Source organism: Lasioglossum baleicum, chromosome 6, assembly GCF_051020765.1.
Source record: "Lasioglossum baleicum chromosome 6, iyLasBale1, whole genome shotgun sequence".
NCBI lineage: Eukaryota > Metazoa > Arthropoda > Insecta > Hymenoptera > Halictidae > Lasioglossum > Lasioglossum baleicum.
This window is the reverse complement of record NC_134934.1, coordinates 14885209-14907682: the sequence shown is the minus strand read 5'-3', so window position 1 is coordinate 14907682 and position 22474 is coordinate 14885209. Positions and strand designations below refer to the sequence as shown.

The following is a 22474-nucleotide window of genomic DNA, read 5'->3' as shown; positions in this document are numbered from 1 at the left end:
AGTCAACTATCTCGCAGTGTTCATTTTATTAGCACAATCTTCCATTATAATTATTCGCTTCAAGCTTCGATACATAGAATTGTTGCTATGCCGCATTTTGGGATTTTTCAGAGATTTTTTCGAAAATTCTCTGCACTCGTTTTGCCCTCTTTTGTCAATATTTAAATTGTCAAATGGTCTGCAATAGAGTGTATGCAGTTCATTCACAATTTACATGTGCCCATGATTATAAAAATTTGGACTTAGACTACTTTCATAATTATGGGCACATATACTCTTTTATCTTGGAAAGGAAATTCGAACTATAATCTCTTTTAATACAAAAATTTACACATTATAAAATTAGAGGAATATTCTGATAGATATTCTAGTATCTTTACTAGTGTTTTTCTGGACTCTGACACGTCGCACCATAATTAACTTCCCTGGAAAGCAAATTATGATATAACAGGATCGATTTCTGACAGGAAGATGTCTGTATTCTTCGGAGGACGAGGAATAGAGGATAGGAGTTGCAGTAAAAGATTGGATCGGATACGATTGAATTGATTGGGAAGCCGCAGTTCAACATGAAGTTTAATTAAAGACTTTTGGAGTTCGGAGAGCAAGGCTATGGATTTCGTTTGGCAGCGTGTAGCCGCGCATGCAGTTCGCTGTCAAGTCGGCCAGCCACACTCCGGGATGATTATCTAGTGTCACGAGGTCAGTTTCAGGTCATCCTATCTCCCTGGAAGCAGCTCTGTCTTCCAAGATAACGCGGACATGATAAACACCCACGACCGCATCTACCAATCGTGGTCTCATTTCGCAGAGGCAATTAACTACAACTTCAACATCAAAAACGCAACCTGCATTCTGAATGGGTCAGCAATGTTGCCATAATGTTGTTAAAACATGTTATTACAAATCTACATCGAGGTTCATAAATTAAAGAGGGTTTAAGATGGAAGGAAATGGGGGTGGATGATGAATCTCAGTGGGCATTCTACAAGGAGGATATCTTGAAAATCTAGAAAATAGAAGGTTGTTATGAATTATAATTGATTGAAATTAATTACTGAACTCGAAAGATTTTTACATCTTACAATACTCATAGCTTTCTTATGCGTTATCCGATTTCAACGAAACATTGTACATGTATAACTGTTTCCTTGATCTCAATCGACAATCTGTTAATAACGTATATTAATGTTTTCAGCGCACTGGTTCGATCTGATGCTACTACTTAAGCAATTTTACAAATTACCACAAAATTTTCAACGTTTCGGTTAACTATTTAGACCATTTTCAAGAAAAATTTTCATATAATTGCGTCTGTAAAAATTATTAAATTAATGTGATTGGTTTCGTCATCTATTGTAACTGTTTCCTTGATCTCGATCGACAATCTGTTAATAACGTATATTAATGTCTTTTCAGTAACATATTGTTAGATTTACAAAATCCACGTTTGAAAATTTCATTACAGGCGCAGAGAAAAAATTTTTAAATCGAGACCTTTACTCTTTCCTCCGCGACGACGACCAACAACAATTTAAAAAAAGAATTATTCACACATTAGCTAGTAAACTAATCCTTCTAGGTCCAATGTTGAAAAAAGTTATCGGTTTTTAAAAGGTGCACAAACACTTTCTACACCCACTGTATATGTATAGTAACTGTAAGCATGTATTGCTTCGGGCGTGTTACGAAAGATTTCATCACAGACCAGGATCCACCACCTCCAACTGAGACAAGCTTCCTGAAAGCACCCTATCTTCCTGAAATAATGAATTTCCACAAAAACAACCCCGTCAATCTGAATTCCGGATCCTTCCATCCTCTCCGTTGTTATGACAAGCGTATTCGAAAACTGCGCGTGTGGCGCGAGCAGACGCGAAGATGAAGCCCGCATGCGCGGCTTTATCGAGCGGCGTAGCATGAGCGAGGTAGTCTCCGAGTCGAGTCAAGTGATCGCCTCGGTTCTCCGGTGAGACTTTCCTCGTCGTGGAAACGTTGACTGTCCAGTAAAGGTAGTGAATGTGACCGCGTCGTTATGGCCGCCTCGATACCGCTCCGATAAAGCAGCTTGTCATCAACGTTGTCATTCAGTTAGAGGAATCATTCAAAGAGAAGAAGAATGCCGGCGAATGGTCAGCGATGACCCCTGGTCACCTCGGCTACATCATCGTCATCAACTCATTCGACATCTTCGTCACTCGAGCGTGATTCTGACAGACGCGACGACGCTCGCGATCAGGTGCGTCGTTGTGCGGCGACAGGTGGGTCCCGGGCCCATTCAAGATCGCTGCCTAGAAGAGAAACAACAATATCGTCGTCATCATCCTGGGCCAGCCTACTGGGCATGGCTACACTCGCGGGCAGCTCGACCTCGGGCCTCGCCAGGCCACCGACCATGCTCGAGCAGCTCCTCGAAGAGATCAACTTCCAGAGGACCAAGGAGCTCAGGCAGATGCTCAAGGATGGTGAGTACAGTAAGTCATAGACTTACGCGGGTTCGTTAATTCCGAAATGAGAAATTGGTTTTTTGATTGACAGAACGGGAGCTTTGTCGGCACATATGTGACAGAAGCGGAGATTGTTTGCTATTTATGAGTGATCAGTTTTCCGTGAGCATTGTTGGTTTGTTTGAATTTTCCTTTCAAATCAGTACGTACATATAGTTTGTACGAAGCAGATCGTATTAATTAGTTTTCGTTTCACGAATTATGGAATATACGATTAGGCTTAGTGTCTAACTTACAATTAGTTTACCAGTTTAATTCAGCGTATCTTAACGAAATCAAAAATAATTTACAGGCCTCTTCGATTACTTTAATACGAAATCACTCTGGTTTCGTTGAATTCTCTGCGGCTCTAATTTGGCAATCAACGTGTTAAGGAAGGAACGATTTTTTATTTTATTTTACATAAAAATCCGCTGTCTTCTCTTGAAGTTTGATGGGAAGGTTTGATTCTCGGAGCATTTTGAGTTAGAAGATTGCAGGGTGGTGGTTTATGAAGATAGGGTGTGAAGTTTGGAGGATGAGAATTATTAGATCTTGATTTTTTGAGAGTCCAGTTTTAATCTTGAAGAGTAACTTGGTTATTTAATCGTGAGTGATTTGGGTTAGGTTTGATCATGGAGGAGCGAGTGAGGTGGATGCGTGTTGATAAGGTTGGGGTGTAGAGTTTAGGGGATGAGACCCCTTAGGTCTTCACGTTTGATGAATTTTGATTTATATGGGCGGATAGTATGGGTATTTGCTGGGTGATTTGATTCTTAGAGGATTTTTTGGTTTGGGAGGGTATAGGGTGGAGATTCGTGTTGATATGGGGTAGGTTTTAATGGAGGACACGGGGTGGTTGTATACTGCTAGGGTTGGGATGCAAAGTTCAGCGTGTGCGAATCTTTCATAACTGTTCATTTGTTCACGAGTCTGATTTTATCCTAGAATTAATCTGCTGACAGGTTTTAATCCTGAAAGAGTTCACAGGGTGGTTCTTTACTGATAAGAGAAACTTACTAACTTAATGATCTTCGCCACAGGGCAGCTTGGAAAGGCTGTATATTTAATGGTACAAGGTTTTAACTTTCAACCCTAGGAAAAGTATATTCTACAAAGCTACAGGGCGATGGTACGCCAATAAAGTTAGGGTACAGTATTAAGGTGAAGCGTTAGGGGTAGGTGAATCTCCACATTTTTATGGGTTTCGTTTTACCCTGGTGGAGAAGTTAGCCCTCGAGGGTTGTAGCCCTAGGAAAAATTTATTCTACAAAGCTACATGTAGTTAGAGTAGCATCAAGGGTATGCGAATCTCTCGTAATTTTTAATGAGACTTTTATCGAAGGGAAGCTCAGACGAGATTAGTGGCTTTCTAACCCTAGAAAGGTTTGAGTTTATTGGTCCCCCTAGCATTTATAACAGAAATACGAAGGTGCAATATTATAATAATAATGAATATTAAACATGTTACGAAAGAAAATTAATTTTTATTTCACTCCAACTTGTTGAAATTCAGACGAAAATCTATCGTCTACTGATTACACACATCGGAAGTCTAGAATGAGGCCGTCGTCGAATGCTTTCATCGCAAAATTCGATTAAAAGATGATGGTAGGATCTATACCGATCGGCAGCCTCGATATTGGTTTGCATTCTTCTCATTTCCGAATGGGGGGTGGAAGGAATGTAGGCGAGAAGCCTGAGGTGGAACATTGATCGACTATAAACTTGATTGCTCGCACACAGGAAGTAGTAAAGCGATACTGATTGAAATTAAACTAGATAAATTTTCTCACTTGATCGTTAATTTAATTAAAAATACCGTGCGCTTCATAAACCTATGCATCAATTAAAAATTCCATCAAGAACAAGATTAAGTATTACGTTCTCAAAGATTATCTACATAGTCCGTTTACAATTAATCATCCAGCACAGACGCGGACGACGAACTTTAATCTGCACGCACACGTTGCATTTACATATCCATTAATTACTCACTAATTACCCGATCGTAGCAAACTAATACGTCACTGGATAGAGATGACGCAATGAAAAATGATGTTCAATATCTTCAATCTTAATTTAGTTTAATTAGGTTTCATTTAAAGGAAAAATTTAAAAATAGAATCTGCTACTTAATGGGTTAATGGTTAATCTGATGTAAATTTCGGGGGTGAGAATGTTCAGAAAGAACCCGTTTAAGCCACGACTCGTCGTCGGATTTCTGAAGAGCGAAGCATTAAGTCTACTTAGCCCGAAAACAGTACGTGCTTCTCGTAGAAGGATTTAAGCGCGGTTAAGTTCGCTTCCCGCTTTCGGGGGTGAGTCGAGGGTGAGCTGCGAGTGTGAGAGGGTGTGTTCCTGGGGCTCTGGGCCTTTTGTTTGGGAGACGCGAGGGTGAGTTGCGAGGGTGATTTCGCGATCGATGAGTCGGGGGTGAAATGAGCGACAATTGGTTTGTGCATACATCGTTTCTACACGTGTGCGTTCCTTTTCACTTTCCGCGACACGAAATAATTCACAAAACTCCAAGAACCTGATAATTAGACAATTATGCAGATAATTATTATTTTGCTAAGTATTTTGCATTGATGATTATTTTGCAGAGAATTATGCAAAATAAAAATGTTCTGCATTGATTGTGGCAAGCAGGAATTGAATAAAAATTGGTTAATCCCTCAATGACTATGTTACATTAAGTACAATATTATGATTCTCTTAAATTTTTCTAATCTTTTCAATAAATGCATAAAGATCCGCAGTCTAATGATAATAATCGACGACCTCCACAATGATCGTAAAATCAGCTAACCGCCCACAGGCACATTAAAAATGCTTCGAACCTAAACAAGCATAATTTCCGTACCAAAATTAGAAAATGAATTGCCAGTTTCAAGTTAAACGATGTTAAAATTCCCACTAAAAAGAGAACGACATCCTCAGAATATAAATCGTGACAGGGAACAAAACAAAGGAACAAGTGTTGGTGGATGGGATGATGAGAAGAGTGCCTAGGGCTACAAGCACCATGACGCACCCCTGACATATCCTCGTCAGCTGATTCGAAACTGTGTTTACCATCACGGAAAGAGACTGTGCCTCGCCTGTGCCCGCGGTGATTAGCGGGAATACATTTCCATCGATTTGCGTATTTAATTAGCCGCACCGCGAGTTCGAATACACATTCGACTCGTCTTAATGACTATGATGTCGATCCACCCAACACAGCTAAGCAATGCCTTGTGCTCCTTTCAATTACTTGATCCTTTTGTTTTCTGTTTACAGTGATTTTCCAGGTCAACACTTCTCCTTCGAGCATCGCGGATCGCGGATGCCTGTTACTCCGTCGAGCATGAAATTTCCGGTCTTGCTCTATCTCGAAATCGAAAGCGATCTCTGTGTGACTGCGAGCTGATACAAGCTGAGTCGCGATTTCAGAAATGATTCTGTTTCCAAATTGAATTTTTGGCTCGGTCTCTAGCTAGAGGTCCTAAACCTTGAAATTTATTTCCGAGATTTCTTTAGTACCCCCCTGTTTTTTAATTATATTTTATTTATTTATTATATTGCCAGCAAATCAGCCATTGCACACCGTAATTATGGAAATTTTTAAACTTTTATATCCATAAGATTTCTATTCTTTCTTTTCTTAATAATTGTAATAAGTGGAATATAATAGATATAATACAGCAGTTGCCTCTTAATTATATTTTATTTATTTATTTATTTATTACATTGCCAGCAAATCAGCCATTGCACACCGCAATTGTGGAAATTTTTAAACTTTTAGATCCATAAGATTTCTGTTCTTTCTTTTCTTAATAAGTGGAATATAATACAGCAGTATCTTCAAATTCTATAATATAAACGTTGTTTCTATTGTTTTAATATGATTTGCAGTGTCTTACAATTAGACTCGAAAGCACGCGACTCTTGTTATGTTCTCAGCCGCAGATTTTTGTTTATTATTAAACCCTATCTCTCGTGCGGTTTGCGATTGCACCTATGCAAACGAAAAGCGTTGATAAATACGACGACGAATCACTGTAAACACGCTCGTTCTATAAACGCAACGTGACGTAACCTCGTGTCGCTGCACAATTAGGCGAGCCACGTTTCAATATACTAGTAGCGTGTGTCGTCGCGTGTGTCCACAATTGTCTTCCACACTGATACGCAGCAAGGTTTCCGTACCGATGACTAATATCTTCGAATGACTCCATTTTCACACGCTATGCTCATTCGAACATGGCTGCTCCCCTTACTTACCTCAAAAAATGAAATTCTTGCACAAAACGTTTGCTAGAACAGTGAGAATATTATAGGAATTTAAAAATATAATTTTCTGTCTATTTTAAAAGATTTATTTTCGTCAATCTTCTCATGTATTACATTGAGTTTTATTAGAAATGTTTTGTTTCGTTGATTTCGAACTAAATTGTGGAGCAGAAAATTAAATTCTTTTAATTGTATTGACTTTTATTCGTCATTCTGTGTTTCCGCAGCTGATTTTCGCCACAAAGAGAGAGACTCCTTACTTCTTCAGGATTATTTCCACCCAATTTAGTGTCGCCAAAGACCACGGCACTAATAATTAATCTCCCGGAGTCCATTGTTCTCCCGCAAAAGGATCGATAGGCCGGAGAGTTCCTTTTTTAATAAAGCCTCAGCTGGTCGTTAGCAGAGAGACAGCAATTAAGTCGCAGAAGAACGTCGTCCCCGAATATTGCTATCGATTATCTCAACCCCACCCTGAGAAGATTCCATCGTCTCTCTCTCCCTTAAGCATCCTGTTTTCTTCGAACACGAGATAATATCCACACGAACGCACGACGATCCTCGGAAATGCAGAGACGAACTTTGTATTTTTATCGGCGACCTTCGGACCTGTGACGCGATCCTCTATTTTTCTCGTTCGCTTTGAATAAAAAAGGAAGAGAAGCGGCCGGTTGCTTGTCCTGCAATCGGTGTTGCATCGTGTTGGGAAACTTTTGATGTTTTCAACGTTGACTTTCGATTTACACAATTTTATATCTGGTTTATCTCGGGTTTATGACCTCTGCCATTCCATAAGGGGAAAGGGCGAGCAGGCTTATTTTTAGTTTTAGCAATTTTATTTAAGGGTTTTTGCCTCGTTGGTTTAATGGAATCAGGGGATTTCCTTAGGGACGTCTAATGTCACTGTTCTCGAAATAGAAGAGACATTTTTCTGAAAGTGAAGGAGAAAGCAATTTTAACGAGCCATTCGAAAAAAAACAATTTTATTCGATCATCTGGTTCCCTAATATTCTCTGTTGGTTATTGGGAAGTTAAATATATGTAGTATATACAGTTACTCGAATTAATATTCGGACGCTCTAAAGAAGACGATACCTTTTTTTATTATTGTACTATGCGATTTCAACTTTTTTGGGAAGCGAGAGCAATTAGTTTACTACAGGATGTGAAATTTTTTTTCAAAAATAGCAATTGATCGGAATTGTAGAAAAAATACTAAAAGTTGCATTTTACAACTTTTTTATTTGGGCCAATATTGAAAATTAAAAAAATATGTTTTGTAGATCTGTGTGAATTAAACATATTCTGAAAATTTCGTCAAAATCGGTCGACGTTGCAATGAGCTACAAACGTTCAAAGATGGTAATCTTTCTTATATCTAAGAATTCTTACTATTATTTCGATGGAACTTTCACAGTGCATATAATTGACGCACAGACCTACAAAACGTACTTTTAAAATTTTCAATATGGGCCCACATAAAAAAGTTATGAAATGCAACTTTTAGTATTTTTCCTACAATTCCGATGAAGTGCAATTTTTGAAAAAATTTCTTTTCACATCCCGTAGTGAACTAATTGCTCTAGCTTCCGAAAAAAGTTCAAACCCTATAGTACAAAATTAAAAATGTTATCGTCTTTTTTAGAGCGTCCGAATATTAATTCGAGTAACAGTACATAGATTGCTTATGTATACTTTATTATATTTAAGGGGGTATAGTCTCATTTCCAGGATTGCAAGGGTGCGGGGTGCGCCTTCTCATTTCTCGATAATGCAAAGATGGGTTTTTTCAGTAGTAAAAAACTCTAGATAAAAGATAAATCTATGCCGCAGTCACCCCAAAAATTTCCTATTTTTAATAGTAATTTGCATTATTCGGAAGCATAAAATAATGCAAATTACGTTTCGTAAACGTAAAAATAAGATTTTGAGGGCGACTGCAGCCTAGATTGATCTTTCATTTATCTAGCACTTTTGGCTACTGAAAACTATTCTGAAATGGGAAGGCGCATCCCGCACTCTTGCAATCCTGGAAACGAGTCCACCCCCTTAATGTACACACTATACAAATCGTGAGTGATGTGTTTTATGATTGGCTTGACAAATGAGCAGCTGATGTGTGAACGATATGAGATCGCGGACACGTTGCTGATGGTTTGCGGATGTTGTTTCAGACTCCGGGTTCGTGGTATTACAAGGTACAACGTACTGGACGGACCTGTTCGTGCGGCACTTCCTTTTCCAAGCGGAGCACACGATCGACGGCGATGATCTGCTCTTCTTCGTACGAAAGAAACACGTGAAAACCTCGTCGCGATACTTGCCGAAGTTCGAGACTGAGGTGGACGTGTTCCGCAAGGACAGCAAGAAACTGCCGATCGGCGATCCCGACATCGATTGGGAGGAAACCGTGTACCTGAACCTGGTCGTACATCAGTTCGACTACACGCTCACGCTGGCGATCTGCACAAGAACGAGCCCCAAGGAATTGCAAGTGAGAACACACTGTCAACCGACCTCTGCTAATTTCTTCGTCGAATGAAATTTACCAACCAAATCAACTCCATCGATTCTACTCCTCGGGGATCCATCGGAGATCAAAGATCAGCACTCGATTAATTTATTGATCGATCGAATTCTCATTTCTTCACGCAGAATTTGATATTAGATAGACATGTGTAATTTATTTTAGATTGTAAGCAGCAACCAGACTGAGGATTTTAGTTTAGTACATTCTTGTTTGATGATTAGATGATTTCGAATCAATCAATCTCTATAAATCTCCATCTACAGTCGCTTAACGATGATTACTGTACGTATGAATGAGGATACCGACTATCGAGCGCATGCATTTTAACACTCTACCTAATGAGGATCTATTAATAGGCTTCTGAATCACTGTTCTACTGATAGGTTGGTTCAAATTGCTGCTTGAAGATTCCAACGCTGTTGCAGAATCTTCTTCGTGAACACATTCGCTGTGTATTAGACCGGATCGGAAAAACATTTTTTTCGAAATCGAAAACGTCCCGAAAGAAATGTTTTTCGATCCGGTCTACTGTGTACCACAGATCTTAGAAAATGATTGAACGACCACCTAAAATGTTGGTAATCAATACACGGTATCCTATTGTTACGTCCTGAGATGGACGCTTTTAGAGATTTGTATCGATTTTGAATATTTATTTTTGGGATAAAACGCAGTTTCGAACCTACTTGCATTCACCGGCTTCGGTTCGGGTAATTGAGGATTATTCGAGGTTTAATTGGCTGTTGGTGGTGGATTGTTGGTATCGTAGAGATCAAAGTCAGGTATTTATAAATGATTCGAGAGTTGATTCGATAATAAATGAACAAGATTATATTTTAAGCAACAAATTCCGGTTACATAGAGTTATTGGGATTTTAGTATTATAATTGTTAGTATTTACCGTAAGATGGTATGTATTTCGCTCTGCGGATGTAATTTATGCTGTTGGTAATCCCAGAGGGTTAACTCGCTTTTTTCAATTTACAAATCCATTGAACTGAACTTAAACTTGAAACTCCACTAAACTTCCGATGACTTCCTCATATAACTGAACTGAACTAACTAACTGACCTAAGTGATTTCTCCTGATGAGGGGTCGTCCCTTTTATAGTTTTGTCATCTTTTGTTCTAAGTCAGATCTTGGTAGGAGTGGCTTGTTTTTACTTCGTAATCGTTTTCTTATCGTTAAATCTTGCATCCTTCTCTCTCCTAGCTGGATCCTCCGCTCTGCGCGTTCTCCCGAATAGTTCTAACCAGTCTATATTTCGTCTTTACTGCGTTCTTAGTTCTGTCGGTGTTTGGTTCCATCTATGTTTTTACAATTTTTCTGCTAAACATGGTCTACGGATGTTTTGTTCCATCACTCGCTCGCCTATTGTGTTTCAGATTATCTCTTGTCGCTCGCAAATATGACATAGTATACGATGATTCATTATTAATTATAACATTTGATTTTTATTTCCCGCGCAACATTATTAGAGAAAGTATTAAACAAAATTAAGAAATATTTGTATTCATGATTATTTATATCAATTATTGCTAATGGCTGGACCACCGGACGTGACACTATTAAAAAGATTTTCAGTACTGTACCGAAAAGAAGTTTATCAATTTTCTTTCATACTGTAACCTGCAACAAAATTCTCAGACGAAGTTGCTGAGGGTAAATTTCAACAAGTTTCAACTCTTTTTATGTTCCACAATTACTGTTGGGTGGTTCTTATAGAGTTTTTTGCGCTGATTCCGAATCTGTCCTTAATTTTTCTCCTAGACGCACAGTTTTTGAGAGACATGGCTTTGAAAAAAAATCATATTGTTCAACTTTAAACAAATATTGTGATGTTATTATAAAAGATATTGAATTGTTCTTTACAGCAAAAGATTCTGTAGACTTTCCCGAATACAGTGATATCCAATATTAATAAATTATGATAAGCATGTTTAAACAATCATTAAAGACGGAGGGACACCACTTTTGCACCAATTTTTAAGGATATTTTTCAATTTATCTCAAAAAATAAGGGTCCAACAGAAAATCAAACTATACCACGCGATAGAGTAGACTTTTATCTTGAGGAACCACCCTTTTAAGTTTGGAACGTCGACGTTTTTTTCGAACCAGAAAACAAAATATCTTCGGGAAAGTGTAATATATTCTATTATAACATCACAATATTTGTTTAAAGTTGAAAAATATGTTTTTTTTTCAAAGCCATGTTTCTCAGAAACTGTGGGTCTAGGAGAAAAATTAAAGACAGATTCGGAATCAGCGCAAACAACTTTATAAGAACCACCCAACAGTAATTGTGGAACAAATTTGGTGTTGGACAGTGTTGTTGGTTCACAATTGAAGAAGTCTTTTGAAAATGATATGTAGACTGCGAATTGCAAAATAAAAAATGTTTGCATCGATTGTAAGACATTGACACATTGACTAACACATTGACGTCCTTAAATACTGTTAATATGTCCACAGCTTTAAATTGTACGTATCCATTTTCGTGATAAATGCATCAAATCCGCAGCCTAGTGATAAGATAATCTCCAGTAGGTGATGCATCAAGAAATGCTCGTTTCTTCCCGCAGGTTTTGCGAAGACACTCGCAGAAGGTGTACGCCAGCCCGAGTCGTCGTCGCATGGACGCGAAGGGGGACCTCGAAGAGATGACCTACCCGCACATCTGCTTCATGGTGGACAATTTCGACGAAGTTTTCTGTGATATTCTAGTCAGGGACGGTGAAATGGTGTGCGTGGAGCTGGTCGCATCCGACAGAGAGGGCGCCATTCAGGGTGTGATTTTCCTTGGTTCTATCAGATACGACGCGCTGAAGAAAGTCTACGACGCGAGGGTACGTCCATCGAACCGTTGAACCGTCCTATACATCTTCTCACATATACGTCTTCGCTTAAAACAACGCCTTTTTTCGGTGAATAACGTAATGCTGTCGCTTCGTTTTGCAGTCCAGCTTGAGTACCAAGATGGCGCAGCGCATGACCTTCGGCCTGTTTTCCGGCGCGGCTTCGCAGAGAATAGAGTTTGTTCGGATGAAAGGACCTCGTGGTACGATTAACGATTTCTTTACTTCGATCTCCTCTTTCACCTCGATTCTCGTTCCTGCTTAAAAATAGATTCGATCGAATCCGTGGAATAATAATCAATGAATCTGTGCACCTGGCACCTGCTTCTGGGCTTACTGCTTCTCGGCGTTACAAAATTCTGCTCCACTATATCGACTCCTTCGAATCACGATTTTATTTATAATGTATACACCCGGTGCTGTACACACTTGGTCCACTTGGTATACACTTTCAGATTTTTAATAATCTATTTGCATCTCGCGAAGCGGAATATTCCACGAGTTGATTTGTCTTTGCTGCGTTAACGTGTTACGGAGAGTAATAAGTTTATTGTTGACGTTATAGGTGATAGGTCGTGGAATTAGAAGTGATGCAAATAGGTTAATATTGTAGTTACAAGTAGAATTGTGGTATTTATACTTGGATTGGTACTGGTGACTCTATCGTTCTGTTAGAAATGAACTTACAGGTTTAATATCTATTTTATTATCTTGGTTAATGTATTCGAAATTTCTCTAGCGTTCGTTGAACTAACTAATTGTCCGTATTTAATCATCCGAGAGCGACTCTATAGTTCCTGGATAATCTAATTGTCTCTGTTCATAGACCTATACTTTATCAACAATCTAATTGTCTCTGTTTAATCAGCTGAGAGCTGCTCTGTATACTTTCTTAATCTAATTGTCTCTGTCTAAGAGCCGCTCTATTTTTCCTTAATATTCTAGTCTTTATCATCAGAGAGTGACTTTCTGGAATTTCTCGGTATTCGGAGACCCATTCAATCGCGTCTGGGTGCAATCATGCGTCTATCAAGATGATCGTGAATTTTTTTAGGCAAAGGACATGCAGAGATGGCTGTGACAAAGCCGAAAGGCTCCGGCGCTGAAACTCCCACCTCGGAACCAGGCTACTGCGCCACAGATTCCCTGTGGGATGCGGAATGGGACGACGCCGAGGAACTCTTCATGTATCGACACCAGCGAAGACTGTCCGATCCGAGTGCGAACCTGAACAATTTCGTTCGTGGTGGTTGGAGGACGAAACCGGACACCGCTGCGACGAAAGCTAGGTCCGAGAACGAAGGGTTGGACTCGATGGCCAATGGATTGAGCGAGATCGAGGCTGGGGATGTTCGAGACGGTAACTAGAGCACCTGTACACCTGTCCGACGGGGAGATCCTCGATCAGTCGAGAAACTGGACCGGAGTCTGCGACACTCTACACTGTGGAGCACCGAGTCGGTAGCAACTGCTCAAAATTGTTAAAAGTCATTGTTAAAAGAGGGATGTACACTTTTGAACAATCTGGGGATGAACACTTTTGAACAATCTGCAAATGAACACTTTTGAACAATCTGCAAATGAACACTTTTGAACAATCTGGGGATGAGCACAGAGTTGTGCTAATTCAATTACATTGTAATTCAATTATATGTATAGTCATTCAACTACGTCGTAACTGAATTACATAATTCAAACCTTTCAATTAATTCAATTACTAAGTATTTTAATCAGATGTGTAATTGAAATACAATATAATTAAAATACAGCTCTCCAAATTATAGCCCAGAACTTTGAAGAAGTGCGATATATTTTTCTTTTATATACTTGTTTGCTGTCTATGCGGCGTAATAGTTTCTATTCCTCGTCTTCGTTCATAAAACGTAACGTTATTTTATAATTGTACTCCAATTGCAATTACGAATAACATTGTAATTAAATTGAATGAAGATCTGAATTATAAATTACAATGTAATTCAATTACTTTGTAATTATAATTCCTCGAGTAACTCAATTCTAATACTGCACAACTCTGGATGAGCACGATTACACAATCTAGGGGTGAATATGAAATTCGTTTCTTTCCTCAGACGTGTGAATACTCGTCACTTTGGATGTTTACCAGGATAAGCATGATCCAACAATACTTATTATCATTTAATATATTTTCTACACGACTTCAATAACAAGAATTGAAGAAAAAGTGAATTGTCAGTTGCTACCGACTCGCAGGGTACATTCACTGGTCCCATCCCACAAAGATCTCTGCCTGCGCCCTTCAGGATCGATCGTGCATGCGGTTGTGTTACGTATATTTGTGTCTACTGCACATATTTCTTTCTCTTCGATAGATCGTAGCCGTGTACCACGTACAAAAATAGTCCGGAGCGAAAACAATCTGAAATAACATCGAACTAATATTTATTCCTCAGACGAGCCCAAAAGACGACGATCGTTCTCGCGAGTCTTCGAGAGCTCGCCGACTCTGATCCACATAAACAACAGTTCCGCATAATATTTGCATGTTTCCGAGACTAAACCACATAATCTAGACATTTCTTCACCACTGCGATCCATCCCCGGATTCGCATCGTGTATCTACTTTCAGTCTAGAAAACATTCGCATTCGAGAGACATGATAAATAATAATAATTCGTCAAAAATCGATTCAGCCTCTCGTGAAGATCGATGCTCGTCGCGAGATCATGCGAGATATCCTTCGGACCGGTTTCACCGAGTGGATACAGAAAACTAAAACCAAAAACAAAAGCAACATACATATACTGATCGAATAAATGCCTCGTTTTCGTTTCAACAAGTCGAGATGGGGAGAAACAAAAGAAAAGACAGTTTTATGCCACCACCAACACCACCACACGCGTTCTATTACATTCGTCATCGAAAGAAATCCGTGGATTTGAGAGAGTGAGAGAGAGAGGGAGAGAGGTCGGGAGTGTTCGCGAGAAATAGAGAAAAGAGAATACGAGAAGAAAAGAAATAATGCATTTGTCTCTAATCAGTGGCACGTGCCATGCCGGCTCTTTCCTTTGTAGCCGAGCCACAAGATAGCAGCTGGGGCGGCGGGGGCTCACCAGGAAATCGCAGGAGTCCTCGCGCCAGACGACGAAGATCCCCTCATCTGCCCGGCAAGAAGCAACAACAACAACATCAACATCGTCCGAAGCAAAAGCAACGTAACTCGCGGGAACAGCGTGCCGGCAACAACGAGAACTCGCCGAGCCGCAAGGAGGCCTATCACGAAACACACGGTGAGCGTGCACCTGTGTGTCGTCGAGATGGTCGTTCTTTGTCTCTTGAACCCAGAAAACAAACGATACTGTCCCTGGTTGCGCGATACTGATCGAAAGTTAGGCGATTCCTCAGTAGAATTTATTATCTCGACGGTCCTTCGACTGAATCGCCAACGAAACAACAGACTGTTTCAATGTGTACAGACGTCCTTGATGATCTTCCATTCAGTCAGAGAATCCATGTATTCTCAGATTGAATTGCTTTGCTGATTGTTTATAGTGTTTTCGTGTGTGCTTATTCCCGTTCACAATTTTATATTGTTCATCTTGCCGTGCAACTTCCTTCGAATCACATGGTGGGCGGATCCGACCTTGGGCAGATTGTCTCCACCAATTCATCTAGAAGATTCACACACTCTTCTAGATTGATTTGTTGTGCTGTTTATTTTCGTTTGTGATCTCTTTCAACCCCTTGCCCTACGATTTATTTTACGGTTTCAATGATTAGGACTTGGGAATAACATAAAAATTGATTTCGTCCCTGAACGACTTTGTTACATTCAAAGCAACATTACAACAATCTTGAATTTTTTTAAATTGTTTTATATTTCGCCCAATTAATTTACATATTTACTAGACTCTGTTCAGAATCTTCATCACGAGTCTGACACGATATTGTAGGGCCAGGGGTTAAGTTGTACTTGTTTAATCGTTCATTTTATTCGACTAGAGAATTTGTGTGTTCCTTGTAGATTAACGTTGAATTAACGTGAAATCTGCTCCTGTATAATGTCCAATACTATATGGAATTAGCCCCCAAAATGCAAACAGCTCAACGTTCCCTGAAGGATCGCCTAAACTCTAGCACGTATGTACCCAAAACAACTCTCGAGCACAGCGATTGCTATGAAAAAAAAGAGACAAAGCGACGCGAGAGCGATGGCTGAGGGGCAAACTCGATCGAGTTGTTTGGTGGCAGGCCTCCAGAATCATCAGCACAACCATATCGAGGTCGGTAGCGAGATACTGGTGCCGTCTGCGGCTTGCTTGACGGATGACAACGTGAGACAGAAGCTAGACGCCGGTGCCATAATGGTCCACGGCAAGGAGGAGCTACCGTTAGGTTACGAAGAGGAGCAGGACAATAATCGTAAGCGGCGACCATACAGCACGGGCCAGATCAATCACGACAGGATCAACAATTTGGAGAACGACGAGGAGCAACGTCGTCTCAGCGACGACGAGGTATTCAGGGCTCGTCGACCAGACGGACGTCGACGTCTACGATCCGCCGGGTCCGACCATGAAGAATACTACACGACGAGGAACAGGAACAAAAACGAGGAGCAGTTGAAAGATAGAAATGCGAACGCCCGTATCACTCGTGGAAACCTGACCACGCATAGGCAGAGCGCTACTTTGCCAAGGAGAAGACGACGAAGAGCACTGTCCGGTAGCTTCGCTGGCAACCCTCTACCACCGCACAGAGTCACGCCAGATGGAACAGCCATCTACTATTGGTGCGAGCTCCCGCGCCGCCCCGGCTCACAGGGTAAATTCTTCTTCCACCCTGCTCGACACACCAAACCCCACAAACCCCCCATAACCGATATCACGCGCCTTCTTCACCGAACTTCAACCGCGGGCTGCTCCCTCAACGATCGTCAGTTTGCTCTTCACGGTTCAGCACGCCTTCTGTACAGGGTATACAGGGTGGAAGGATATTATATACGCGGTGACTCGATTCAATTCAACCATTAAATCGTCTCCTAGATTATCAATTGGTCGACTTGATCACCTGACTTGCTTAGGCGACGTCCTCTTTCGAGATCTCAAGGTGATCTTGTACTTTGCTGATAGATCTTTGTGCTTTCATTTCGGCAGATTTTTAGCCCGTGACCTTTAAACGACCTTGAAACACCAACATATTTAGATCGATGGATTCGTCGTGGACCGAGCTGCAAGTTTGGCTAAATGAAAGCATGTAGTTCTCCATTTGGAGACAGGATAGATCACCAAATCAATTCAAATTATTACAAATAACGAGTCAAATGTTTAACGAGAAAGATGCAAGCTTTATGCAACTTGAATGCAATGAAGAGATCTTTTTTCTGTCGACTCTTGTTGGTACGTAATGAAACTTGGAGAATGGGAGGCTGTTATTTTATAATCATAGTTGTAGCATCTTATACACTCTTTACTAGATCAGCGAAACCAGTAACGATTAAATGAAAGAGACGATCCTATGTATTCGACCCTGTTTCTAGTATGTTTTAACAAACTTAGCGTAAATTAGATGCATGATTCTTTGACATGATTCTGGATCATGACCGTAAGAAGTAGAATGTCTGTTTAAAGGAGGCCAGTCAGAGATGGACTTCAGAAAATTAGAAGAAAGAAAAATAGTCTCCATTCAGCATACCATGCCAATCTTATTGAATCGGAAAAATTGTAGCCATCTCTGAATACAATGAGCTATTCTTTCTTTTTTCTATGTTCATACAATTATATTAGTGACGTTCTAAACATTGGTAGAATTTTCCCAGAGTATCAGTAGAAAATTGAACGATAAAGACACACTGTACACTGTAGAAGTATTATCATTAGCTACAGGGTTAAGGGAAACCACAAACCAACGACATCAATCAACATAAACTAGCATAATCCAACATATACGACACGAATTCAGCATAGAAACAGGGTTCGATCAACACTCTAAATTAAAACTAACAATGCAAGCTAAGAAACGATTAACAAAGCGTGTGCAGAAGTATTTTGTACACCCTGTACAGGCTCTGAAAAGAAGTCAATCTCGAAGAGCACGGGGAGCAAAGCGATCGTTTATCGAGCAGCCTGCAGAACACACCAGACCGCCAGCAGTCATTCTGTCCATTGTATTCGGTCCGTGGTAAACAATCGTTAGAGAGTAGAGATCGCGGTGTTTGAACGTGTACTAAAATACACGTGTACACGTGGCACGTAAACCGTGTAGTGAGAAATTAACCCGTTGGACTCGAAGCAATTTTAATCTGTGTAATCTTTTTTACACTGTGCACATGAAATTGAACCCGTTTTCTCATACGACATTTGAATTTCTAGCGATTTATAGAATACAGAAGACTTTAATCATTTCAAAACTGTTTCAAATAATGATGCAGCAATCTTGACTAGCGCTTCATGGTCACCATTCGAGTGCAAAGGGTTAAAGATCCGTGTACACGGATTTGTGAATACAGTAATGTCACTCTTAATTGACGCAAAAAATATCCCCTCCACCAGCGCCCGCTCTAGCGGTTACGTCGCCCCGGACAAAAAGGCGAATTGCCGCCCCTTAAGAATATAAATATAGATTTTTTAAATAAAGGTACATATTTTTTATCTTCAATAAAAATCGAATCATTTTATTTAAATTTTAATAAAAGCAAATTTTTTATTAATTGGGTATTTAACACATCAATATTTTTCTCACAGTTACAGCCAAAATGGCGCCCCTAAATTTTCGCGCCCCGGACAAATGTCCGGGTTGCACCCCCCCCCCCCCTCCCTAGAGCGGGCCCTGTATCCACTTTAGTAATCTGATCTCGGCTCGGGTATATCGGTGTGAACCACTACTAATGCAACGCGGAGAGTCGCAATCGTTGGCACAGTTTAAAGGCCCGTGCGTCCTCACAATGTAACACCAATATTTAATCTTTTTTATTATTACTTATCTTTTTGTGAAACTTTCACCAATATATTCGTGGCATTTTTCTGATTAAAAAAAGACCAAACACAGTATTTAGTAGTTTAATCGACGATGAAAGTTTCGAACGCAAGGAAGGATAACGTATCGGAAAGAAAGAGACGCGGAGAGTCGCAGTCGCCGGCACAGTTCAAGGGCCCACGCTTGGTCCTTTGAAGCTCAAAAAAAATAGCTACCCGTCTACGCTCGACGCAACCGAATCCCCCCGAGGCTTTTGCGTCAATTAAGACATTACTGTAAATGCACAGGTATTAATTATTACACGGACTGAAATCCGGATTCGTTTGCTACACGTGAAGTAGGGATCTCTATTAGAGAGCTTTTGAACAGTTTGTGTCTCGGTTTTGTACGACCACGCTCGACCCGGCTATGACTGTGTTTATGAGGATGGTGAAATTACAATGGCGACGGGTGTACAATTCCGCCGTTGCCATTCATATCAGTATCGGTTCGGATTGGACACGTTGTGTTTTCGATTATTGTTGTGACGGTGCCTCGTGCTGGTGGTGGTTCGTAACAAGAGCTAATCGACGCTGCGTTCGGGCAAAAATCGACTATGCGAGTTTCACCTCCGGTAATAAACATAGTCATCAACTGCGAGATGCGACGCGCTATACACGGATCGGCGGGAGCTCGTAGAGCAGGCATGGGCAGCTCTTGGCCTTCGGAGCGCCTTCAGCTGCCCCTGGGGGCAAATCGAAACAACTGGAAATTAACCTCCAACACCGATGGATCACAATTTCTATTCATTTTTGTTTTTAGAGACAACACAATGCCCCTCGGGGCAATTCCTGCTCGCGTGTTTGTCATTTATGCAAATCGTATCAAAACATAATGGCCAAGTATCAGTATAATGGCCAACATCATGTTGAACATCGACAGACGACGATCTACCACATATTTTCTTGATACAATTCCTGAATTGGGCGTGGCTCCGACGGGGCCACTACAATGCCTCATGGGGCAATTCTCGTCATTTTGAACATCGTTAGACGACGATCTATCACAAATTTTCTTAATAGAATTCTTGAATTGGGCGTGGCTCTGACGGGGCCACTACAACGCCCCATGGGGCACGTTTTGCTCATGCCTGTTCCGGAGCTACGGTGTCAGGATCGATTCGCGTCGGTAAACGGTAACGATTCATCTCCCCCGATTGAAATCATCAATGAATTTTCATAAAAATCGATCGTAACGATCGGAGAAACGAGCGAGGCTTAGTGCACCCCTCTCTGTGCTCCTCTGTTCTACGCACCTGTAGCTGAGATGTGTATTGTTGTACCACGTTTGAACATCTGTCCGTGTTCGTACCTCGCCGAGAATCGGCGTGGATCATCGGGATACTCGATCTTGATCCGTTGCACCTCGATGTCCGGCGAGATTCACTTTCCTACGAGTCATTTCCAGGATCATAGCTGTACACAGACGTGTTATTGAGGATCGAGGACTGTCGATGATGATCGGTGTGCGTGTGTTTCTCTGTCTACAGAGCTGGACGACGGCGCTTACAACCCGCTCTGGACCATGAGAGGATTCACTCAGACATTTCACTTCTGGAAAGAGACCAGACGAGCCCAGTCCGTTCCTCTGAACGCGTTTCTCACCTACATCACGCTACCATGGTGGAGCATTGCCAAAGGTAAATGATTTCGGGCATGCATGATCAGTATGATGCAAGTCGTCGAAATGCCGCCTCTTAAGGGGGTAGGCTCGTTTCCAGGATTGCGAGGATCAAAAGCGATAGATAAAAGATCAATCCAAACTGTAAACGCCCTCAAAAATCCTACTTTTACGTTTACGAGGCGTAATTTGCATTATTCGGCAACATATGTATAGCTATTTCGTTATTACTTCGTTCCAGAGTGGGGCAATAATCAACTAATATTTAAGGACTATCAGGAAGACTATTAGTCCATTACTAATATTCTTTTCGAATATTAGTCATAGCAAAATAGTCATTTAGTTTTGTATTTGACCTATTCATTTTTACCATAAATGCATAAAATCCGCAGTCTAGTTATCACTAACTAATCAAAAAGTTTTTACTAATAACTATTTTGCTGTGTGACTAACACATTCAAAAAGACTATTAGTCATTTTTGAATATTAGTTGATTATTGCCCTACTCTGCTTCGTTCGAAATTTCTGACCCCAAAATTATCTGAAATACATACAGTGGGTAACGAAAGTATTCGAACGCCCTTCAAAACAAAATAACTTTTTTATAATTGTACCAAACGATCAATTAGAAGCATTGGTTTACGAAATTATATGCAAAAAAGATTTTCCAAAAATTATAATTTACAAGGTCATATGCAAAAATAAAAAAGGAATTTTTTAAAAAATGGGATTGGGACCTTAATGAAAAATTTAAAATATATCTTTTGTAGATTTATGTTAATCGAAATCGATTAACATACACACGAGCTACGAGCGACTTTACGAGCTTACACGGCTTTTGATCAATTTCTTCTTAAAATCCACAGAATCGTACATCTTTCGATGCGTGTCGTTTTTTCCTGCGTCAACCGATTTCGATGAAATTTTCAGCATGTGTGTAACTAACATAGATCTACAAAATATATTTTTTAAATTTTCATTATGCGCCCAAATAAAAAAGTTTTAAAAAATGCCTTTCTTCTTTTTTTGCATGTAAACCTGTAAATTCTAATTTTTGGGAAATCTTTCTTACATATCATTTCGTAAACCAATGTTTCTAATTGATTATAAAAAACCAGGTCGTTTGGTACAATTATAAAAAAAAAGTAATTCTACTTTAAAGGGCGTGCGAATACTTTTTACACCCACTATATGTATATGTATAATTGCCAGTTCCTCTGTTCTCTGAAACGGTAAAAAAATCTCAGAAAACAGAAGACATAGAAAGCTGAAATTTGGTACCCATGTTGCCCTTAGTCCAATTGGATGTACGAATATGCTTTTATCCCGGAAATCCTACAGGAGTAAGTGCAAAAAATAAATTAGTGGCATACCTCCAGAAATAAGCCAACCAGAAATTGAATCAAAATTAAAACCACCAGAAATTAATTAACCTTATCCAGCTGGTCTTTTCGTGTTCGAAAGAAATGGTTGAATGGTACAAAAAGATTGTTGTTTGCTTGCAGATATTCTTGATCATCGAGAAGGTCCTATCCTGACATTCTAGCCAACGTGAGGCACCTCTGTTTTCATTTCAAAGGAGATCCCCATTTGCCATATGATTTCCCACTTTGTACGCGCTTGGACAGAAAACAGTGGTCCAATGAAATCGACGATATGTATAGACGAAGAAATAAACAAGATACTATTTACAATCCGTCACCGTTTA

At 40.1% G+C, this 22474-nt stretch overlaps 1 protein-coding gene across 6 annotated transcripts; it reads left to right on the top strand.

Moving 5' to 3' along the window:
* Positions 1-261: 261 nt before the first annotated feature.
* LOC143209711 (uncharacterized protein KIAA0930 homolog) lies at positions 262-22462 on the top strand. Of its 6 annotated transcripts, XM_076425751.1 has the most exons (9): positions 2192-2465; positions 8939-9258; positions 11881-12144; positions 12257-12356; positions 13208-13513; positions 15207-15422; positions 16384-16956; positions 20636-20785; positions 22272-22462. In XM_076425751.1, the coding sequence occupies exons 1-9, from the start codon at positions 2345-2347 to the stop codon at positions 22310-22312; spliced, it is 2091 nt and encodes a 696-aa protein (XP_076281866.1). In that variant the 5' UTR covers positions 2192-2344; the 3' UTR covers positions 22313-22462. The 6 variants fall into 6 exon arrangements, with proteins under 6 accessions (XP_076281867.1, XP_076281866.1, XP_076281868.1 ...); XM_076425752.1 differs by lacking the exon at positions 8939-9258 and having other exon boundaries at positions 262-2465; XM_076425753.1 differs by lacking the exon at positions 16384-16956.
* Positions 22463-22474: the final 12 nt, after the last annotated feature.

Bases quoted from the DNA above. Each gene is read 5' to 3' on its own strand.
- LOC143209711 (XM_076425751.1), top strand. From the start codon at position 2,345: ATGGCTACACTCGCGGGCAGCTCGACCTCGGGCCTCGCCAGGCCACCG. The intron at 9,259-11,880 runs GTGAGAACACAC...TTCTTCCCGCAG, and splicing joins CGAGCCCCAAGGAATTGCAA to GTTTTGCGAAGACACTCGCA. The intron at 12,357-13,207 runs GTACGATTAACG...GAATTTTTTTAG, and splicing joins TCGGATGAAAGGACCTCGTG to GCAAAGGACATGCAGAGATG.